General features: G+C 35.0%; 1 protein-coding gene across 8 annotated transcripts in view; it reads right to left on the bottom strand.

Moving 5' to 3' along the window:
* Nucleotides 1-12,158, bottom strand: part of EEA1 (early endosome antigen 1) — a 119,803-nt gene that overhangs the window by 44,605 nt on the left and 63,040 nt on the right. For all 8 annotated transcript variants that reach the window (XR_009054574.1, XR_009054573.1, XR_009054575.1 and 5 more), the window contains 2 exons: nucleotides 4,892-5,230; nucleotides 220-369 (listed from right to left, as the gene is read on the bottom strand). Coding sequence is in view for 5 of the 8 variants with exons in the window: in XM_057740564.1 (XP_057596547.1) it covers nucleotides 220-369; nucleotides 4,892-5,230 (489 nt within the window). In the remaining 3 variants the exon portion in view is untranslated. The remainder of the gene's footprint in view (nucleotides 1-219; nucleotides 370-4,891; nucleotides 5,231-12,158) is intronic.

The following is a 12,158-nucleotide window of genomic DNA, read 5'->3' as shown; positions in this document are numbered from 1 at the left end:
ACATTTTTGTTGAGAACTTTAGGAAATATAATTACAACAAAATGACAGTGTAGTTAATAAATAGGACGTTTTTATTGGGGAGAAATAAAAGTCCCAACTTAAAGTTTAAAAAATTCCAATTAAAGTTCTGAACCATGAAAATATTAAACACAATATTTAAGATTCCTCAAATCTATCAATAAATGTACCAATGTAAACTCATTTGAAATGTGAGCTTACCTCTTCTTCTAAACGAGAAAGTCTGAATTGTAGATCAGCCACTTGTTGTTCTTTATCCAACAACTTTTCACTTGAAAGCTGTCTCTGTTCCTTCAGCCTACCATGAGCTTCTCCTAGTTGGCGCTCTGTCTCCAGAAGTTTGTTATGTAACTTTAGAAAAGGGAAAAAAAAGTACGTTTGAGAACTTCCCTGGTGACACAGTGGTTAAAATTTCACGCTGCCAATGCAGGGGACCAGGTTTGATCCCTGGTCAAGGAGCTAGATTCCACATGCATGCTGCAACTAAGAGCTCTCATGCCACAACTAAGGAGCCTGCCTGCCACAACTAAGAAGCCAGCAAGCCCCAACTAAGGAGCCTGCCAGCCACAACCAAGACCCTGTGCAACCAAGTAAATAAATATTTTTTTAAAAGTACACATATAACGTATAAACATACCTAAAAGCACCACCATTACTACTAACACCTACTTTCCAATGTGTTATTTTTCACCAATATAAAAAAATATTAATTTTCATAATACTTTAGAGGAACTTAAGATCCAACTGAATTTTAATCACATAAATTATGATGACTCGTGTAAGATTATAATTAAACATCACAGGTTTCAGTTTTTGCACTCTTAAAAAAAACAAAACCCACTGAACCTGAGGTTCTTGTTCAGATATAACTGTTGTAATCACTTGAGGAACTTAATAATACTAAAAAACTTAAAAATTAAGACACATAAGGCACACTCAGACCTATTTCACTGTAGTTTTTTAAAATCCCACAGTGATTCTTCTTGTTTTTCCATAATCATGAACAACCGCAACTGACTTCTTACATTTGGGTACTGAATAGAGAGCACAAAGCATTCTCAAGTCCTCAAACCGGCACACAATTTCTAAATAAAATAGAGGAAAGAATATTTTCTTAAAATATTAGGTAATTCTCATTCATTAACTTTAAAATTTCCACCTAGCTAAAACTAAAGAAGAAATTTGTCTTGGAGCTAAGAACTATCACTTTCTCAAATTCCTTATTTTCTCTAATACTACCAAAAATAACAGCTGGTTTCTCTTGTGGGATTGGCTAAGGGTAGATCTTTTTTTTTTTTAAGTTTGTATTAATTTTAGAAGAATTACTGCACAAGTGCTGGGAGTACAGATAAAGAGTGGCATGGAGATAAGGATGCAAGATACTTGGCAAGGCTTACACACTAAGAGTACTTCTACACCCCAGCCTCATAACACATTAAATCAAATCTCAGCAAAACTTAAAATTCATAACAAGCATTCTATACAACTGCTTTCAATCATACCTATTACAAGAATGCAGATACAGAGAATGGACTGGAGAACTCGAGGTTTGGGAGGGGGCGGGGGGTGAAGGGGAAACTGAGACAAAGTGAGAGAGTAGCACAGACATATATATACTACCAACTGTAAAACAGTCAGTGGGAAGTTGTTGTATAACAAAGGGAGTCCAACTCGAGGATGGAAGATGCCTTAGAGGACTGGGGCGGGGAGGGTGGGGGGGGACTCGAGGGGGGGGAGTCAAGGAAGGGAGGGAATATGGGGATATGTGTATAAAAACAGATGATTGAACCTGGTGTACCCCCAAAAAAAATAAAAAATAAAAAATAAAAAAATAAAAAAAAAATCATACCTATTCACATTAAATCTGAAAATATTAAGAATCTATAGCCCTTGTGTCATATATACACTTATATGCTCTGTACTTGCATATTTCTCCATAAAAACTCACAGTTGTCAATGAAAAAATAAAGTTCTATCAGAAGAGTGGATACTCACTATTTTCTTATGCTATGAAACAATCTGCTGCTGTCAAAATATATCCTATCTTCAATAAAGAAAACTGAAGTGGATTTCTGAAGTAAAACATACTTCCATCTAACTAAAACAGGAATCAGTAACAGTTAAAAAGAAGGCATTTATTTTATTCTTCTCCTTAGCCAGCACCCTGACATCTCTCCATTTTGTTTATTCTTCTTAAAATGCAGTGAATTAGCACTGTAATAACTACACAAACCCTCTCCTTCTCACAAGAAGCAAATCCAACCCTGATATGTGAAAGCAAAGTGGCCTTCAAAGTAAATTAATATTTCAAGCAACTAAGTGCTTGATCTCTTACAAACAGGCATTACCTACATCTAGTTCCTGAACTTGCTGGATAAAAATCTCCCAGTATCATTACTAACACAGAAATAATCAGAATTCTCCCCTAGAAGTTTAGATTTAATACATTTGAGCTGAAGCCCAGAAATTCATGTTGTCATAACAAAAATCAGATGATATTTAGTTTCAGGGAAGTTCAGGAATCATTTGCCAAAAAGTAACACTTTAAAAAGCAGCAGTTTTCAATCTCAACTGCACAGTACAATCACAGGAGAAACATTTAAATACACCAATGCCCAGGTCTATGCCAGAGATTATGACATAACTGAGTTGCGGGTGAGGCCTTGATACTGATAATTTCTTATATTTCCCCAGGTGATTCTGATGTGCAGACAAGAGTGAAGAACCTCCAAATTACAGATAACTGTTACTCTGGATGTAGAAAACAAACTTACGTTTACCAGGGCATGGGGGTGGGGTAAGGGGCAGGGAATAAATTGAAAGATTGGGATTGACATGTACACACTACTATATATGGAATAAATGGCTAGTGAAGACCTACTGTGTAGCCCTGAGGGCTCTACTCAATACTCTGCAGTGGCCTGTATGGGAAAGGAGTCTAGAAAAGAGTGGATGTGTATGGCTGATTCGCTTTGCTGTACATCTGGAACTGACACAGCATTGTGGGCTGACTACACGCCAATAACAAATTTTTAAATAAATAAATAAAACTGTTGTTCTGAACTGAAGATTTACTAAAGGGATGAAAAAGGAGACATTATATATTATAAACAATTTTGTCATTCATTGCTGTACAATTCTTGATAAAACCCGGATCTTTAATAAAGAAATGAATCTCAAATCAAAGCTGCACAGGACTTCGCTGGTGGTCCAGTGGTTTAGAATCCACCTTCCAATGCAGGGGATGCAGGTTCCATCCTTGATCAGAGAACTAAGATCCCACATGCCATGCCACAACTAGAGAGAAGTCTGCACATCACAACTACTGAGCCCCCGCTCTCTAGAGCCCACATGCCACAACTAAAGAGCCTGCACACCCCAACTACTGAGCTCACATGCTCTAAAGCCCACGCACCACAACTAGAGAAGCCTGCATGCCACAAAGAAGACCCAGCACAGCCAAAATAAAATAAAAATAAATAAACAAAGCTGCACAAGGGTGGAAGCAGGCCAAAATCCCTTAAGTGATAATGCCTATACCATTTTAGAGTAAATACATTCAAGAAAAAAAGGATAAATTAAGAGTTAAAAAAATACACCCTGAAAAACCAGTACTGATGAACCCAGTGACAGGGCAAGAACAAGGATGCAGATGCAGAGAATGGACTGGAGGATACGGGGTTGGGGGCGGTGGGGGGCGAAGGGGAAGCTGGGACGAAGTAAGAGAGTAGCATTGACATATATACACTACCAACTGTAAACTAGATAGCTAGTGGGAAGTTGCTGTATAACAAAGAGAGATCAACTCGATGACGGGTGATGCCTTAGAGGGCCAGGACAGGGAGAGCGGGAGGGAGTCGCGGGAGGGAGGGGATATGGGGATATATGTATAAATACAGCTGATTCACTTTGGTGTACCTCAAAAGCGGGTACAAGAGTGTAAAGCAATTATATTCCAATATAGAGCTTAAAAAAAAAAAACATCCTGGAGTCTAGTGAAGAAAGATACATAAGTTATGGTAATATATTATACTGTGATAAGTAAAATAATCAAGATATGTAAATACTTAAGCCATCTCTGGAGGGGGTGGTGATGAGAAGTGGCAATATGCAGAAAAAGATTTCTGGGAAAGTGACAAGTGAAGTAAGTAATATTTATCAGGGAGAAGAGAAATAAGAAGAGTATCTTAGTCTAAGAAGACAGAGGATTGATGCCACAAAAGCAAATATCACTGCCCGTGAAGTGAAAAGAGATGAAAATTATCAAAAAAGTGGCTGAGGACTTTAATCTCCCCCAAATTTCCATTTTTCTACCAGCTTTTAATGTTATCTATAAAAAATAATTAGAATAGAGAATTCAAAAATTAAGTCAATAGCAAAGTCAAAATTTTCATTAAACTTCATCTGATAGATATTATCTACCTATAAAATATAGTTGTTAGGACTAATTTGTTTTCTTTTAAAATGTCTAATTTTTATATTATTAGTTTAACAATCATTATATTTTGAAAATTCAGTAATAAGAAAAGAAAAAAGATTAGAATTTTTAAATAAAAGAATGATCAACAGTTTGAATTATTACAATAGCTAATACCTGCTGAGTACCTACCATATGCCAGGTACCATCCTAAGCAATTTATATGTATTAATTCATAAACACTTCACAGCAATACTATATGATAGATACTACCATTTTAAGGGAAATTAAAAGAAAGACTCAAAAGATCTGACTCAATACTACAGGTTGTGAAAATTTAGAGTTTTTTTTTAATGACAATTTTTTTAACGGACTATATTATGATCAAACAACCATCAAACACACTAAGAAGAAACCATAGGGGGAATTATAATAAATAAAAATAACAGCTCTTACTTGATTAATTTCACTTTGGAGTTGTAACCCATGCTGTTCCTTTTCTTCTCTCTGTTGTTGTAGCTGTTTAAACTCTGCCTTAAGATGCTGGTACTTGGTCTCCACTTCTGATAATTCTTCTTTGAGCTTTTGAGTAGCTTCTCCCTTTTCACCTAGTTCTGCCTGTATTCTCTGCAGTGAGGTTTCAGATGCAGATAACCTTGACTGAAGCTGCTGGCAATCTAGGTCTTTTTGATGAAGGCTTGCTTGTATATTCTTTTTACTTGTACATTCTTCATTATGTTTCTCCTCTAACTGAGTATAGTCCAGTTCTTTCTTCTGCAACTTTTCAGTCAAGTTCTGAAATATCAATTTAACATTTTTTCTTTTTCTAATATTTTTAATTATTCTAATTATTCAAGTAATCTTTAGAGCAATATCATTTCTACTAAATGTTTTAGTAAATATTATAATATAAAAATGGTGAAAATATTTTAACCAAGAAGAATTAAATTGTTATATACTAACATATGGTTTTATTATTGGTCCACTTGACTAAGCTCTACTAACATAATTTAAGAATTAGCAACAAGATTTTGACATAAAATGAAAACACTAACTATATTCTTTAGAGTATGCAACATATTTTTAATCTCCCATTTGAGTTAAAAAATTAAAACTACACCACTATTATCAAAAATTATTTTAAATAACAATATGGCAGTTCTGATTTTGGCTCTGCAATTTCATAGTTGGTAAGAGCTTCACCATAACAATACCATTTACTGCTTTAGTATGCCTGATTCTACTGATTCCTCATTTTTGCTCTTCTTGATAAACATTTTTAAAAGTCACAAGTTTAAGACTTATTCAAACTTCTTTCTAGGAATGTAAAACAGTGATCTAAAAATATCACTTATCTGTCTTATATTTTATTTTACTCAATACTATCAAGCACAAAATATAAAAATGACACCTCCAATCAAAAATCTGGATCAACCAGCCTAATCAAACGTCAAAGTCTGGTCTCAGTGGAGTTGTTACAACTAATATTGAACATTTTTAGTCAAGATGTTTACACACAAGATATAGATCAGAATTTTGACTCAATTCTGTACGAAAGATAGCCCGGATAAGGAGCCACTATAAGCAACTGATGAGTCAATCATGGATTTATTATACTCATTTTTATATGCAGTGTGCTAGAAGGAGATAATACAGAAATAGTGGAGGACAAGCAAAGCCTCTGGCCTTTAAACAGACTATAATCTAAATGAAACACACACATTAAAAATTTTTTTCTAAGTTAAAACAATGCACAAGCAAACACAGATTAACACAAAAGCTGTGTTAAATTTCTCAAGTGCATGATTTTTTAAAAAACGAAAACAGCAAAGTCAGGTGGGGCTAACTAGCAAGTTACAATCACCTGAAAACAAAGTTTGACCTGGGTAAAGTGGTGAGAGGAGCTAAGTAATAGTAAGTAACATGATTCATGGCCATCTGCTCTACACAAAAAGACACAAAGCAACAGACAAGTTGCATGAAGGGACACAGCAAACACTATTACCTTAAGGGGAATAATAAGTTTAGGTACCAAAGTGAAACAGGCAGCAGTAACAGTTCTTAAACACTTGTCCGAGAAAAAGTTCATTAATGTAAATTATCAAGTAGGAATATACTATAGAAAAAGTCGTGTCAAAAAGATGATATAAGTATATGTAAGAAAGACAAGATGGGAGACAAAGTAAAAAGAGCACCCAGAAGTTTGCAGCAAATTAGCAAAGAGATGTGTTTTGACCAACCAACAGAAACAGAAAAAAAAGGGATAGAGCCAAAAGACTAGAGAAAAAAAATTTTAATTCTGAGTCAAACTACCTGTTAGGAAAACTCTTTCTATAAACATTTTTTTGTCTTACTCGTTAGTAACTCCACATCTTTCTTGACTTAATTTTATACTTCTTCTTTTAAAAAAATAATATTTATTTTAGAATTCATTAGCTAAATTAAGTCTATTCATTGATCATTATAAATGTCTGGCATCTTTTCAAATAAAATTCTAAGTTACTAAATTTTATGAATGCAACCATGCTCACAAATACTTGGGCAGGATATTATTTTAAAATATGCTACAAAAGTTAAGTCTAGTAATGAGGTAGTCAGTCTTCTTCCTCAAAGGCTTACTTGTAAAGTGACCAAAAAATCCTACCAGTTCTATACATAAATGACCCTTCAACAGCTTTGCTCTTTAAGAAGCAAAAATACATAACAATCACTCACTTTAAAATTCACTTATCCCAAAAACTTAATCAAAATCTTCCTGCTTTCACAGATGAGATAATTAAATTTTATTCAAAAGAACCTAAACCACTTTCTTTTTAAAATCCACTCACATTATATATTTTTAATATGCAAAAGGCTAACTATATTTAGTGTCACAAATTTTTTATTCTTATTATGGTCTTCTCATGGAATCTGAAGCAAAAAGTCTAGTGAATACATGGTTTTTGAAGACTGATTTTTTTAAGTACAGTAGAACCCATTAAAGAAAACAATAATTGCACTTTCACTTCTCCATATTAACGCTTACAACAAAAGATGAGATAGACATTATCATCTCAATTCTGTGGATGAAGAAACTAAAGTTGAAAGAACCTGATATGACTCAGCCAGGTAGCACAGTCACATATTAACGATTCTAAGTCCAATAAATTTTTCACAACACAATTCACTCAGTGAGTCAATCCATGCTCCCCAAAATATATACTACTCAAGTTTACATTATAAAATGAACGTTAATGGACTTCCCTGGTGGCTCAGTGGTTGAGAATCCACCTGCCAACGCAGGGGACATGGATTCGAGCCCTGGTCTGGGAAGATCCCACATGCTGCAGAGCAACTAAGCCCATGTGCCACAACTACTGCAGCCTATGCACCTAGAGCCTGTGCTCCACAACAAGAGAAACCGCTGCAATAAGAAGCCTGTGCACCACAAGAGTAGCCCCTGCTCTCCACAACTAGAGAAAGCCCACATGCAGCAACAAAGACCCAACGCCGCCAAAAATTAAGTAAATAATTTTTTTTAAAGTTTAAAAAAAATAAAATGAATGTTAAGCTTAACTCATAATTATCATTTGAGTTAGCAAAATTCTTTCCTTCCAAATGTCCAGTCCTCTTTTGACTTCCTCACCAATTGCTCTTTCAACATATTTTCTTAGAAAGACAATTTCCCTGTATTAGGCTCTGCTATTCACTTGTTACTAGCCCAGGTAATGAGAAGAAATGCAAAAAGAATGGCATCTTTTATTGCTTGATAACTTACAGTGGTTTCAAGGATCTCATCTCATTTGTTCCTCAAAACAGCTCTGTGAGAAAGAACAAACTGAACCACTTGTAGCTCTCCAATATCTTGTATTTTGCGCTCTTGTGCGTCCCCATTCCTTCTGTATCTAGCTCTCAAAATGAAATGCCATTAACACCTCTGCCATGTGATATGCTCCTAAACATTCTTAATGGCTACGCTAACAAGTTATACCTTCAACAAGAGCTTTTCCTGATTTACTAGGCAGTAAGGAAAACATCCACCTTGGTCTTGACTCAACTCTGCATCACAAAACTTACAGTAAATAAAAACAGTAACAACAAACATTCACTGAGGTGCTTACTGAAAGCCAGGCAGTGGTCTAAGCACTTCAACTTCTATTAATTTTTTAATAGAAAAATTGTTGTTTAATACTCATATCAATCCTAAGAGGCAAATAGGTATAATAGTACATCCTAGCAGAAGAGGAAACAGAAGTTGAGAAGCTGTGTGTCACAGCCAGTCAGTGGCAAAGCTGGGATTTAAACATGCCTTTGACCACTGTACTATACTAATCATATCAATATACCACTTTGCAATACAGTGGTAATATACAGCAATACATCTACTTACCATATCTGGCTTCTGCTTTGACCTATGAGCACCTTAACACTGAGACTGTTGGAAAGCAGAGAGCAATGAAGGATGGAAAATAGGTGAGAGGTGAGACCCAAAAAATAACTCAGCCTCTTACAATGACGTATATTAATCATATTAGTAGCTTTAAATAACCATATGATTTTGTTCAGAATTTATATGGAAATAATTAAATTGAGCTGCAGAATTTTATTTAAATGTCAGGATATGATTCTTATTAGAAACTAAAAAGGAAATTTCTTCAAGATTCCTGTCTTGCTTTTTTTAGGTTTTCAAAGCCAGTGATTAAAAAACACTGGTTTAATGCTGAAAACCTTGACATTAACACAAAAGCAACCATTTTTTCAATTCATTATATTTTATAATGTTATCTATCCACCTTGATGCTGCCTATGACCCACAAAAGCTGCCCAAGGCATTTCATTAATAGCCTTCAAAATACCAGGTGAAGAGATTTCCATAGCCATAACACTTGGATACCACCACTGTCAACAATTATGGTTTGCCAAGGATTTGGGTGAGGAGAGTTGGGGGAGGCAGAGAGCAAGGATAATAATAAAAAAAAAAAGGTAGATGCACATTCGTGTTTGCTCTAACTGGTGAAAAAAATCCTAAACAGAAAAACACTTTGAAAAAAATTTTTGAAGTCTTACTTCTGTGCTTCATTATCCTTTATTAATAGTTTCATGTTTCAAAAAAAAAAAAAAAATAAATTACACTGACCATAAACAACGACTGCATATACACTGGTCAATTTCCAAGAGGCAGCAAGTCAACTCCAATCTCAAAAAAATTAAAAATCAAACTGAGGGACAAAGATAAAACTAAAGTATATGTGGATGTTTTCTACATATAGCTTGACAGGAGGGGGAAAAAAGAGGATATGGAGGCACACATGTTTTCATAAGCCATAAAAAATATTAAATTTTAAAAACTAGTCAGCACCAAGAGTTGACAGAGAAATGGACAATGGTAAACTGATATGATTACTCTGGAAAATAGTTTGGGATCACCTAGTAAATTTGAGCATGTATACAGCCCATAACCCAGCAATTTCACATGAGAGTACATAACAGAGAAATTCTTACACAAATGCATGAGATTTGTATGTGACTCTTCATAGCCGCAGTATTTGAAATAGCAAGGAAAGAGAAAAACTGTGTGAAAAAATAGGAAGTATATATGGGTCATTTCTGCTGCATACCGAATAATAATATAATTGTCACATAGAAGAGCATTTATGTGACTGAATTATAAACTGAGCTAGTTGCTTTTTTCCATGAAACACCATTTTTAATGGAAAGAATGACAGACAAACTGATTATTCATATTTGGGGAGAAAGAGAACCTGTCTCTTCAAAGGATAAAACTGATAGTATTGGTTGCCAATGATAAATTCAAGCTTCCAAATGAAGCTTAGAATTTTGGAAAACTTGTATCCACCACCATAAGCTTGATACTTTCTCATACATAAAGCATATTCTGAGATTGATGGTGATACTGACAAATGTGATTTGTGTTATATTATACAATGAAATGTGTCAATATTTAGAAAAAAACCTGCATAACTCAATGAACCAATATTTTCCACACGACTAATGCATGATGTTAGGAATTAATGCACAGGAAAGATCCACTCAAAAGGCAAGACAGAGGAAAACATCTTAACATTACAAAGTACAAAAATTGCATTACTATGGTTTCAGATTCTATACTGTAACTTTTGAGAAACTACTTTATCTAGTTTCAGTATAACAGCAAATAAAAAGAGCTACGATTGTCTGAAAAGGCTATTAAGATAGTCTTCCCTTTTCCAACTACATCTGTGAGACGAAATTTTCTTCACACACTCCAAACATATCGCAACAGATTAAATGAAAAGCAGATATGAGAATCCATTTGTCCTGTTATTTAAATTATTAAAGCAAAGCCAACAAATTCACCATACCTTTGAATAAAAAGATTTAACAACTTCCTATTCCTCCACCACCAAAAAAGTAAGGACATGGGGAAAAAAGTATTAATACCAAAACCTGCCCTACCCCAAAACTAAATATTATCTATTGCTCTATCTTTAAAGAGCCAAGGCAGAAAATATTAACATTACAGAATACAGAATAATAAAGTTGGAGGTCTCACACTTTTCTGATTTCAAAACCTACTGAAAGATACAGTAGTCAAAACAATGTGGTACTGGTATAAAAAAAAGACATATAGAACAACAGAATAAGAATAAAGAGCCCAGAAATAAACACTCACATACATGGTCAAATAATTTTCAACAAGGGTACCAGGACCATTCAACAGGGAAAGGACAGTCCTTTCAACAAATGGTGCTGGGAAAGCTGGATTTCCATGTGCAAAAGAATGAAACTGGACCCTTACCTTACACTATAAAAACAAATTAATTCCAAATGGATCAAAGACCTAAACCTAAGACCTAAAACTATAAAACTATTAGGAGAAAATATAGATAAAAAGCTTCATGACACTGAACCTAGCAATGATTTCTTGGATATGATACCAAAAGCATAGCAACAAAAGTAAAAATAGATAAACTGGATTCTATCAAATTTAAAACTTCTGTGCATCAAAGGTATGATATTGTAAAATATACATTTGGTCTTGGTCCCCATTTCTGGAACCAGGCTCCTAAAACCCCAGGAATTCCCTATGTGATAAGAGAAATAAAGATACCCTTTGTTATTCTAAACAAGCCCCTTTCAACCACCTATGAGTTTGTACTAATGAGGTGATTTTTTTTAGAAAGCCCTAAGGATGGGGGTTGGTTGCCGGGGGAACCAACCTTGAAGAAAGGGTTGGAACTTTCAGTCCAATCCCGACCTCCAGGGAGGGAAGAGGGGCTAAAGGTTTAATTAATCACAAGTGGTCAATGATTTAATCAATCATGCCCGTGTAGGAAGGAAAGGGTTTTGCGAGACTCTGAGTTGGTAAACACGTGGAAAGCACCCAGAGAAAGCATGGAAGCATCAAACCCTTTCACACACATCTTGCCCTATGCATCTCTTCCATCTCACTGTTCTTAAGTTATAGTCATTTATAATAAGCCAGTAATCTAGTAAGTAAAATGTTTTCCCAAGTTTTGTAAGTCACTCTAGCAAATTAATCAAATCGGAGGCAGAAGATTGGGAACCTCTCATTTATAGCCAGTTGGTCAGAAGTACAAGTAACAAGCTGGGCTCTCAACTGGTTTCTGAATTGGGATGTGTGGGAGAGGGGGAGTTAGGGGTGCTCAGGCACAGTCCTGCGGGGCTGCACCCTTAATCTGTGGAATCTGATGCTAGCTCCAGGTAAACAGTATAAGAATTG

The sequence above is a fragment of the Hippopotamus amphibius genome, chromosome 7 (assembly GCF_030028045.1).
Source record: "Hippopotamus amphibius kiboko isolate mHipAmp2 chromosome 7, mHipAmp2.hap2, whole genome shotgun sequence".
Lineage (NCBI taxonomy): Eukaryota > Metazoa > Chordata > Mammalia > Artiodactyla > Hippopotamidae > Hippopotamus > Hippopotamus amphibius.
This window is presented reverse-complemented; position numbering and strand designations above follow the sequence as displayed.